Below are 11,160 nucleotides of genomic sequence, written 5' to 3' on the forward strand. Positions count from 1 at the left end.
CTTCTGGGGAAATCTCTCTTTCCTAACAGGAGAGAACTGACTTGGTTGGAGCTGCCCTTTCCGCCCTCTCTGGGTCTTCAGTGTGGTCTAGATGTTCAGAGCTGTGGTGGCCCTTTCATGCCCATGAGATAACAAGTACGGGGCAAAAGCCAGCAGACCAAGGATGACAGAAAAGAGACAGAGGGGTCCCCATGGACCTTCTGAGCAGCTGAACAAAGGCCAGCAGCCGCCACCTCGTGAACTCACGGTCCGTGAGTTAAATAGCCCACGTGGACAGGCCACGCTGTGTTGTCTGCTGCTTGCAGCTGCACGTCCTGGCTGAGATAACTGTCAGGGTAAGAGTCAAAGTGCAGGGCCATGTGCGTATTCTACTGCTTTGTAGAATGGAATTACACACTTTACTAATATGGGTACATTGAAAAACTGCAAGGATAACAGCAGCTGACAAAGTATTGAGTGCTTCCTATGTCCCAGGTCCTCTTATCACCTTGAATCCTCACAGCCACTCTACAGGGAGGAGGTTTCATGTTACCCACACTTACGAGAGAGGAAACTGAGGATTCAAGGGGTCAGTAGCTTTCCCAAGTCCTACAACTAGCAGAAAACTAGCTTGGGACTCAAAGCCAGGTCTGTCTCCCCTAGAGGAAGTGCTCTGACCACCACACGCAGACCCCCGCCCGTGCCTGTTGGCTGCACAGACCGCCCCAGCTCTGACAGCAGCGATTTCTACGGGGCGGGATGGGGGGATGGGCCAGTGGGGCAGACTTCAGTGTTTTCTTTATACACTTCCTCAGTGTTTCCTTTTTAATAAGCAAGTACTATTGTTGTTATAAAAGTACAAATCCAGAGAACTTGATAAACTAACACTGGCACCAGGTCCTATAGGAGGAATATAATTGTTTTCTTCCAGATTTGGATATTTGCTATGGATATCTACCAGTCATACACACTTTCTGGAAATAAAAAGTATTTTTTTCAAACTCATTTGAAAGAACTCTGGCTAAGGAGACTCCATGATCACCATTACTGTACTGTGACCTATGCCCCAGATAAGATATTTGTCATCTGCCACCTGTAACCGCGGGAGAGTTGGTCCTGCAGCGGATAGATGTCCTTGAATAGGACAGTTTTATGGGTCATTTTTTATCATCAGCTGGAATTTTCACCTCCCACCTGTTCCTAAGTGGCTAGATTGGGGAGCCCACAGAGAGGAAGCAGGCTCCGCCCAGTTCTATTTAGAGCTTGCTCGGGGCGCTTTGGCTGCTGCCACCAGCCTCGAGGCCAAAGGGATTTCCGTGAGGGCTCGGCCAGTTGTTGCAGTCACGTGGTCTGGGGCCTTTTTCCTTAAAGCTCCAGGTCCAGCACAGGTTGCTTATCAGCTTCCTCACTGTGGAGCTGCAGCCTTTGGAGAGAAACAAAGTTCCTGCAGGGTGAAAAGGAGGATTTGAAGCATTACCAGCCACAATGTCAGACAGAAGCCCCTTCGAAACGGACATGCTCACCCTGACCCGCTACGTCATGGAAAAAGGGCGCCAGGCCAAAGGGACTGGGGAGCTCACGCAGCTGCTGAACTCCATGCTCACGGCCATCAAAGCCATCTCCTCGGCCGTGCGCAAGGCAGGCCTGGCCAACCTGTGAGTTCTGGGGAGGGCCCCGGCAGGGCGGGAGCTGCAGGAGCTTGGGCAGGGAGCTGAGTCTAGAGCTCATTTGCCTTCTGTGCCCCAGAAGGAAGTTGCATTCCAAGTTTCTATTCATGGTGCTTCGATAAAGGGGCCTTTAACCTGCATCAAGAAAGGAAAAAAAGACTTCGAGACACGCTATGGAAAAAATATATATAATTTTTCCAGTTACCATTTATTAGAATGATAAGTGCAATGGCTTATCACACCTAACGTAGATTGAGTTCTCATGACTTGTATGAGCAAGAGTGATTCTCACTGGCATGGAGCAGTGGAGGGGAGACTTGAAACATCTCTTATGTCCTCTACAGAGTGAGCGTTTTATTGTTATGACCTTTGCCAATGTGTTAGAATCTGGAAATCATTCACAAAGTAGAAAACTTCACAGGGCCTGTCCTACATCTCTCTCTCTCACCACCTAAAGGAATCTTGCTGGCAACATTTATTTCTTCTCCGTAACTCGCTCTTTCTCTTCGTCTCCACTCGGTGTGCAGGAGGCTGGGAGGGGTCGGGAGGGGGTGCAGAACCTCTTCCACTGGTCGCCCTTGGTGCTTTATCCAGGCACAGAATGAGGCCATGTTCACACTGTGACTGCTGATGCTCACAGCCACGGGTCCCTCTTAACTCTGTGACAAAAAGAACAAACTTTGTAGCAATTGCAGTGGCAGTCCACTCAGAAGCTGAAGAGACCCATATTCTGGGAGCAGAGGGACCCAAAATGAAGAACTAAGAAAGTCCAGTAATTTAAAATATTTATCAATTCAGTAGTTTTAACACAAAGAAGTGATAGTGTTTTATCCTGAGACGTAGTTATCATAAGATCATTATGGACTTTACTTGTATAAGGTTTTGTGACTCAGTAATGGGACCCAAGTTGGAGCTGCACCGTGCTTGGCTTCCTTCCTGTCTGTGGATTGCCAGCACTGTGTTATTACCTCATTTGGCAACAGTGGCCAAGCTCTGCCTTTAAGGGTCTTCCTGAATGTGAGGTGCAGCCCTGTGCCCCATCCTGCTCCTGTAGGAGATGGGCCCTGCTGAGTGACACTGAATAGTGACCTTGTCTCTCCCTGTGTATGGGCCCTGCTGTACTTGGCACCATTTCCTGAGCCACATCTTGGGACGATTCACCCACATTAATGTGGCTCCTCCTCTGGGCAGGGCTCTCAGCTCAGCAGCAGCTGCCGTGGTAGTATTCTTACTTATCTGGGGCAAAACTCTGACTCTGTGGTAGCTGCGTGTCGGAATGAAGCGGGCATAGGAACTGGATAATTAAGGGGCACATCTTTGGCTTTTCCTACCATCTGATCATGGGCAGTGATTTTTCCCTTGTTAGGACCTCACTTTCTTCGTTTGTAAAATGAAGAGGATACTAATGCCCCTAATCGTAGTGTTGTTGAAAGGGTTAATAAGCCCGTGTGGTGACAATTTTGACAGTGCCAGCCCCATAATAAATGCTCAGTATATGCTCCTTATTAACAGGGTTCCCAGCCCAGAGCAGGAGAAATCTGCCAGCTGGCTCCTGTGCCAACTGACCACTAGGTGGCAGGCGCAGCCCCTGGAAGCAGGCATCGGGCTTCCTCTTTTCCTGGGTGGATTGACAGCTGAGGCAGGGGTCCTGCGCCTGGACATTGCCATTCAGATGGCATTCTTCCCCTGGTCCCTCTGTAACAGATGCCCAAAGTGGGAGAAGCCCATTCGTTGGAAATTCTTTCTTTCTAATAAAATTATTTTAGAAAGACCCTGGACTCAGTGAAAGTCGCCCCTGTCCTGCAGCAGCCATGCTTCTGCTCATGAGACTGGCACTGTCACCTATTCCTGCCACTGTCCCACGTAGGGACCTCAAGCCCCTCATTCCTTTGTTTCCTTTTTGGGAAGACATTCTTGGCACAGACTTGATAAATGCCATTTAAAAGTTATCAGAGATTCTCATGTTTTTCTTTTTTTCCTCCTCTTCTTAGTGTAGGAACAAGGGAACACTTCAGTGCCTGCCACCACCATAGCCTCTCCATGGCTTTCTAATGTCCAAATGGTAGAACATTCCACTTAGAAACTGTCAGTAAGCTTTAGTGCTAGTTAAAATGCTAGGATATATTGCTTTGTGGGTTAGAAAGCACTTTTTCACACATGATCTAACCTGAAGCAGTTGTCAGGAAATGACCTCTCATTGTGAGTGAGTTTCCATCCTTTCTGGAAGGAGGGGTATTGCCCAACACCTGGGAGAGGGTGCAGAGGGCAGGTTGAGGGGTGGGGGTGGGAGGGCTGGCAGGATGGTGTTGGTTGTGGGCAAGTTTGCAAAGCACAGGACAGAGCCTGTGTCTCAGCTCTGCCCACCACAGGCCTTAGACATGCTAGCTCTTCATTCTCCAGCAGGAGCTGCACCAAGACTCCATATTAAACAAAAGGATTGGGACTGTGGTCACCTCTGATGCAAAATAACCCAGTTGTGTTGTTGCTGTTGCTGGTTTGCTTGTCTTTGACTTGAACCAGGAGGCACAGTCCTTGAGGCCAGGCTGCCAGGACTGATTTCCAAGGCAGCTGGCAGCTCATCATGTCACTCAAACCAGGCACAAATGATGGGTGTGGAGCAGGGAGGAGGGTGGGAAATGACTTTGTCACAGACTACCTGCAGAACCACCTGACGACTCCTTCAACAAATAAATGGTATTAAAATGAGGAGAGGAAGGGTAGTGACCTTCTTGCCACGCTTTCTTCATAACTCAGTGAGCACACGCTGAGCATCTAGTGTGCATCTGGCACTGTGGAAACGGAGACAGTGAGGCACCGCTCCAGCCTCAGCAAGCAGACAGCCCAGCAGGGAGGAGGCCCATGAAGATCGTGAGCGCTGGGTGTGGCGGGCCGGGCACGGTGAGTGGAGGTGAGACAGAGCAGGGCTCATCGGGAAGCTATTTGAGGATCACCAACAAAGACATGCACCTCCAGTGCAGGAAGCCACGGGCGTCACTGTTTGGCGTCCTTCGTGACGGTGATGTCTGATTTTATGAACTTTCCCCTTCTCCCTGCCTCCTGGTGCTGAGCGTGAGTTTGTATTTTAGTAAGATCGAATTCTGGTTAATCTCACTGGGAGACTAAGGAAAAGTGACAATATCCCTGAAGAATAAAGGAAGCAAGTCTGCTAATCACTGCCGTGAGACGTAATCTTCTCCTTCTCTATTTATAATTTGGAGACTTCAGAGAAAGGAGGATGCACTGTTGGTATTTTCGCATCGTGTTCTTTGCTGGAGTTAGGAATCCCCTAGTGACTTCACTGAGCCTTTTTTCTTCTCAGGTATGGAATAGCGGGGAGCATGAATGTGACGGGAGATGAGGTGAAGAAACTGGATGTGTTGTCCAATTCCCTGGTGATCAACATGCTGCAGTCCTCCTACAGCACCTGCATCCTGGTCTCTGAAGAGAATAAGGAAGCGATCATCACCTCCAAGGACAGGAGGGTGCGTTCCGGAGTGGGCTGCAGTGCCACTTGTCACCAGGAGATGGTGCTAGTTAGCTGGGAAGAAGCTGGTTGCTTTTTTTTTAAGTTTTGGGATTTCCCTGTTTTCTTAACATTTGTTTTCTTGTAAGTGCAGGTGTGTCTGGGAAGGGTCTATATTCACTGTGGGTTCACAAACAGTTTATTAGAGAGAGTGGTTTGCTGGTGGCCAAAAAAATTCAAGCAATGTTCAGCTGTAATGTTGTAACGTAAAACAGATGCTGCGACTCCCAGCCCTTGTTTTATACACTGGGCATTGGTGATGAGGAGCTGTTTCTTTATGATTAGCTGGAAGGACAGGAAAGATAAAATAAAGCCTAATTGATTAAGCACCTACTGTGTGCCAAGTGCGGTACAAGGCACTTTCATACTTGTTACATGTATTTAAGCTAAATCATACCTGCTACGTTCAACTTTCAATTTCAGTGGGGAGGACCCTTGTTTGTCTCTCCAGTTTAACCTACCACTGTCTTCCGTAGTTGGCTTGAGCTACACAGATCTTCATGCTAGTTTTTTGGAGTTTTTTGGGGGGGGCAGTTGGCCTGTATGGGGATCTGAACCCTTGACCTTGGTGTTACAACACTGTGCTCTAACCACCTGACTAACTGGCCGGCCCACTCATGCTCGCTCATGAAGCTGCTCCACGTCTGCTCCCCATGCCGGGAGCTCCCGCTGGTGTCACTGTCTGCAATTCTCCCTCGGGCTCCAGGTGTCTTTGCTCCTTCATTCCAGTCAGGCCTCTCATCGAATGTTCCTCCCTCCCACTCTCCTGCCCCTCACCCTGTTTGGTTTCTCTTTAGAGCATGTACCACAACCTGTTTTTGTGTTTGCCTGTGTGTCTGCTTTGTCCACCAGAACGTCAGCTTTATGACATCAGCCTTGCTGCTGCTCCTCTCCATGAAACCCCGGCGCCCTGCAGTTTCCAGCACTAGCTAGATGCTCAGCAAATACCTGTTGGATAAATGCACGCATGGGCCAAGTTGGGTTATTCATAGAGGGGTTGAGGAATTCCCATTTAGGGATTATCCTACTTTTCCCCCTCCTCTGGCAGAGCAAGGAAAGAAAAAGAAACAAAGCTCAAATGAAGCTAGGGCACAACTCATGGAAAGTCAGGACAGCCAGCGTGAGTGGAGGCGGAAACCACTCCCAGTCACTTGATGCTTCATTGCCCCCGTTTAACTGGTCAGGTGACTCTAGCCCATCACCAACGGCTCTCTCAGCACCTTGCACATGGGAGATATGTGAAAAGTGTCTGGGATTTCCTTCCATGGAAGGTTGGCTGGAATTGCCTATGACAGCAGAGTGGGTGGGGGTGGGGGACAAAGGTCTCTCAAGACCCTGCCCACTTTATATTCTGGTCTTCACATCAGAAAGGAGAGTTGGATGCAGCAAACCCAGAAGAGTGTTTTTATTCTTCTAGTATACTTTTCCATACCAACCATCTTAGTAAGACAGACCCAGAGGTCCTGACAAGGGCGTTCTGTGATGAAGTCTTCTGCAAAAATGCTCCAAGATGAAAAGACCTGTCTGCAGAGAGGCCAGAAAGAAATATCCCTAAGCCCACAGCTGGCTGACCGTGGACACTAGCAGAGCTGCCCTGGGCACCTTCGGGCAGCAGCCCGGGTTCAGCTTCCACTTCCCACCTCTCCCTGCAGGTGACAATTCGAGACCTAGCTTCCTCCCACACCCTCAGCGGCTCTGAGCCCTGGTGGGCCCAGGAGGGAGGAGTTGCTGGGGCCTCTAGCTGCTGGGTGGGCATCAGTGCATCTGTGTGGGGTGGGGCTGGCCCTAGGCTGCAGCAGTCCTATATGTGGGTGCACGCTGTCCCCCGTGTGTGAGTGTTTCCTGATAAGGATGTGCATGGCCCTGAGTCTCCTCTGACGCAATGTGTCTGAGAGAGCAGTCATGCTGATCTGCTGTTTCTTCCCTCTGTGATTCAGGGGAAATACGTGGTCTGCTTTGACCCACTGGATGGATCTTCCAACATTGACTGCCTGGCCTCCATCGGGACCATATTTGCCATCTACAGAAAGGTGAGTAGACAGGCTAACACTTCACGCCTCCTTCCTGTGGTGGTTTCTGGAAGATACCTAGGCTGAGCATGGTGAGTCTCTCCTCCCACTGACTAGACTCACCACTGGAGACAAACTGTGGCCCCCTCTGCCTCAGGCTGCTCCTTGGAAGGACCAAGGTGGCGATTCTTCTTCTGCCTTCTTTCTGGCCTTCCTGGGAGGGTGAGGTGAAAGGACAGAAGGGACCTCGGTTTGGAAGTCTGGATGCGACCCAGGTGTCAGGTGTGACTTCAGGTTCAGGAGGCATCTGAAGCTCCTGGTTCAACTCTTAGGGTGCTGGTTTTCTGTTGCTGCTGTCACAATTTACCACACATTAGAGGCTTAAAACAACACCCGTCGATTGTCTCCCAGTTCTGTAGCGAGAATCCGGCAGGCCTGGCTGCCTTCTCTGCTTAGAGTCTCACAGGGCCCAAATCCAGGTGACAGCTGGTCTGGCTTCTTATCAGGATCCAGGGAGACTTTGCTTGCAGGCTCATTTAGGTTGGCAGGATTTGCTTCCATTCTGTGGTGGGATTGAGGTCCCCGTGTCTTCACTGGCAGATGGCTGGGGTCACTCTCAGCCTCTAGAGGCTGCCATATCTTTGGCTTGTGACCCCTTCATTTTCAAAGCCAGCAAAGGCCATGCAAGGCTTTCTCACGCTTCAAATCTCTCTGACATTCCCCTCCCCACTGGCTTTGCAACATCTCCCCTGCCTCCAGCCGCAGAAAGTTCTCTGCTTAAAGGCTCATTTGATTAGATTGGGCTAATCTAATCTGGATGATCCAGGATAATCTCTGTTTTAAATCTGCAAACCTGGTCACATTTTCAGTGTCCCTTTCACTATGTAATGCAACATATTCACAGATTCTGGGGACTAGGGTATCTTTGGGGCCATTCTGCCTACCCCACAAACCTGACAACAGATAGGCTGGTTTGTGACCATCCTGCATGTCCAGAAACCTCAGGACAGACCACTTAATTCAGATGACAGGTTTGGCTGTGCCTCAGCTTGGAAGTCAGTCATTGCCCAAATCAGCATGGCCGAGCTTTGCCCTCGGGGCCTCTGAGTGGGGCTGGGGCTCTGGGAGCAGGAGGCTGTGCCTGGAGAGGCGCCGGCTGCTGCTGGAGGCGCCTCGCTGGCCACCGCTGAACTGCTCGCGGTCCACAGACGGCGGCGTCACCTCCTTCCTACATGGACCACCAACCAGCTGGGCACTGGTTACATGATGTCTGCAGATGTCACATCATCACCTCTCCGTGTGCGCCTGTCCTGGTACTCCTTCCAGATCATGAGCTCAGTGGAGGATTAGGTGCGCCCATCACCCGGCCATACCTGTGGGCGACATTCATACGGCTACAGATATGTGTGCTCAGCTGATGGTTGTCCAAAAAGGGGTGGTGGAATTTGACTTTTAGGGGCAACCTATCAAAAGCTTGGCAGAAAACACACCTTAGCAGGACGTGTGAATTAGCCTGAACTTTCCTCCTGAGAAGAACCGTAGAGCGTGGGGGTGCGTCCTCATGTGGGGTGCTGTCCTCCTGGAGGACTGAGTGGAAGCCACGTGGACGGGGGACCTCAGAGGGGTTTGCTTTCCCCACGGGTGTTCCTCTCTTCTTTTCCTGTGAAGAGAGAGAGAGACTTTTGCTCAGGAAGAGGGAGAGAATGACACAGGACACCTTCTCTAGTGTCTGAGAGATGACAACTGAGGAAATGCTTCCAGGTTCAGTGAAAATGGGGTGGGTGAGTTAGGAGCTCTGCTTCTCCCCGTGAGGTCCAGCTTAGAGGAAAATAGAAAGAGATCGGTAAAGTTCATGTGGTTCTGAAACAAAACACCCATTGTATCTTGAGGTGGCCTTAAACATTGGCTTGAGAGTCACACTCTCGGCTGCCCTCATGGGTCAGGCACTGTCCTCACCTAGGCCCCACGTGGAAGGCACAGGTGCTACTGTCATGTTTTCCTGAGGAGGTGAGTGACGTGGCTAAAGTCACCCCGTCAGTAATGGCAGGACAGGGATTCACACCGGCTCTCTAACTCCACCGACACAGCTCTGAGTATCTTCTAAGACCACCTGGGTTAAAGACAAAGAGGAAATGGGGGCTGGCCCGTGGCTCACTTGGGAGGGCGTGGTCCCAACAACACCAAGTCAAGGGTTAGATCCCCTTATCAGTCATCTTAAAAAAAAAACCAGGAATATTATTACCTAAGTGTAGGACATTCACACTTGAATTTAGATGAGTTTTAACACAGCAATCTTTGTCTTAAATTTTAAGTAAAGCACAGGCTTTGAAGGCTAGTTCAAATAACCATGGATTCCCTGTGATAATATTTCTAAGGAAGAGGAGCAAATTTGAGAGATTAATAAACCAGTTTTGGAAAGGATATTATGAAAACAAGACTCAAAGGAAATCTCTGTGACCCTCAAACAATGGCTACTGAGAGAGCAACTCACTTCAGAGACCTACTGGGGCTGTCACAGCATCTCAGAACCTTGCCAAAATTGGGAGGATGCCTGTCTCCAGCCAGGACTTCTGATGCTCTGACAAGCATCAGGAGAGAAGTTTCAGGACAGTCAGAGATCTTGCAAAGGTATTGGTTCCCTTTTATTTCTAAGGAGCAACACAAAATTCCACTTAGGATGCCCAATGCTGTTTTTAGCTCTCTGCTGGTAAGATTCCCTTTTTTCTTGACGTTGACAGTTTCTACTTTCTACTTTCAACAAAGTCACAGATTAGACAAAGTGAAAACTCTCATGCTTCAAAACATCCATAACTGCTAGATAAAATGTTAGCTGTGCCTTTCAATGCACAGCCAAGCTCACTGAAATGAACAAGCCAAAAGCACACACAAGGTAAGGGTCGGGGCCTGGATCTCAGAAAACTGAGAACCAGAGTGTTAAGGAGAAGGGCTGAAGCTGGAATTGTCCAGTGCGGGGAAAGCGGGGAGGGGTTTTTGTTGATCTGAATAATCTAAGGGTGTGGGTTTTAATACCTCTACAGGGTCAGGAGTCCCCCTATTATTATGGCTAAGTAAACCTCTTCAAAAGTTTACTCTTTTATTGACATAAGGATACACAGAGAGATCAGTGAAACACCAAAGAGAGCCTAGATATAAGCCCACATGTGTGGTCACCTGAGTTATGACAAAGGAAACACCGAAGTTCAATTTGTAAAGATGGTCCTTTCATACCACACCTCACACCATACACAAAGATTAATTAAAGAAAGATCAGAGATTTAATTGTAAAAGGTTAAGCTATAAAGCTCCTATAAGAAATATCTTTATGTCTTTGAGGAAGGTAAAGATTTCATAAACAGAACACAAAAGCACTATAAAACAGACAACTAATAAAGTGGGCTTCATTAAAATGAAGAACTTCTAAAAAAAAAAAAGGGCCGGCCCGGTGGCGCACTGCTACAGTGCGCCGCTTGGGAGCGTGGCNATCTAATTAAAGGAATGGACAAAAGAAATAGACAATGTAGAAAAGAGGTATTTTTTTCTAATTGGTTAATAAACACATAAGAGATGTTCAACATTAGTTTCAGGAAAATGGAAATTAAAACAACAATGTGACAACATTCACCTTTTCCAGAGGGGCTAAAACTAAAAAGACTAACCATTCCAAGTGTTGGCAAAGAAACTAGAACTCTGACACATTGTTGATGGGAGTATAAAATGGTATAATCACTTTGGAAAACATTTGATAGCACCTGCTAATGCTAAGCATGTATTTACACATGATGCTGAGCAATTCCACACCTGGTGCCCACAAAAGAGAAACAAATGCTTGCTTGTGTCTGCCAAAAGATGTGAAAATTATTCACAGTAGCCTCAAACTGGAAAAAAATGCAAATGTTATCAACATTAAAATGGATAACTTGTAATATATTCATACAACAGAAAACTACACAGCAATGAAAAAGAACTACTGCTATATACAACA

General features: G+C 48.4%; 1 protein-coding gene across 2 annotated transcripts in view; it reads left to right on the plus strand.

Annotated features, from left to right (window-relative positions):
• Positions 1-1,282: 1,282 nt before the first annotated feature.
• FBP2 (fructose-1,6-bisphosphatase 2) overlaps positions 1,283-11,160 on the plus strand; it is a 23,256-nt gene continuing 13,378 nt past the window's right edge. Inside the window, exons 1-3 of one of the 2 annotated variants that reach the window (XM_008591077.1) lie at positions 1,283-1,634; positions 4,966-5,128; positions 7,107-7,199. In XM_008591077.1, coding sequence (XP_008589299.1) covers positions 1,465-1,634; positions 4,966-5,128; positions 7,107-7,199 — 426 coding nt within the window. In that variant the 5' untranslated portion in view covers positions 1,283-1,464. The remainder of the gene's footprint in view (positions 1,635-4,965; positions 5,129-7,106; positions 7,200-11,160) is intronic. The other variant, XM_008591076.1, reaches the window with a different exon arrangement.

The sequence above is a fragment of the Galeopterus variegatus genome, unplaced genomic scaffold (assembly GCF_000696425.1).
Source record: "Galeopterus variegatus unplaced genomic scaffold, G_variegatus-3.0.2 Scaffold6613, whole genome shotgun sequence".
Lineage (NCBI taxonomy): Eukaryota > Metazoa > Chordata > Mammalia > Dermoptera > Cynocephalidae > Galeopterus > Galeopterus variegatus.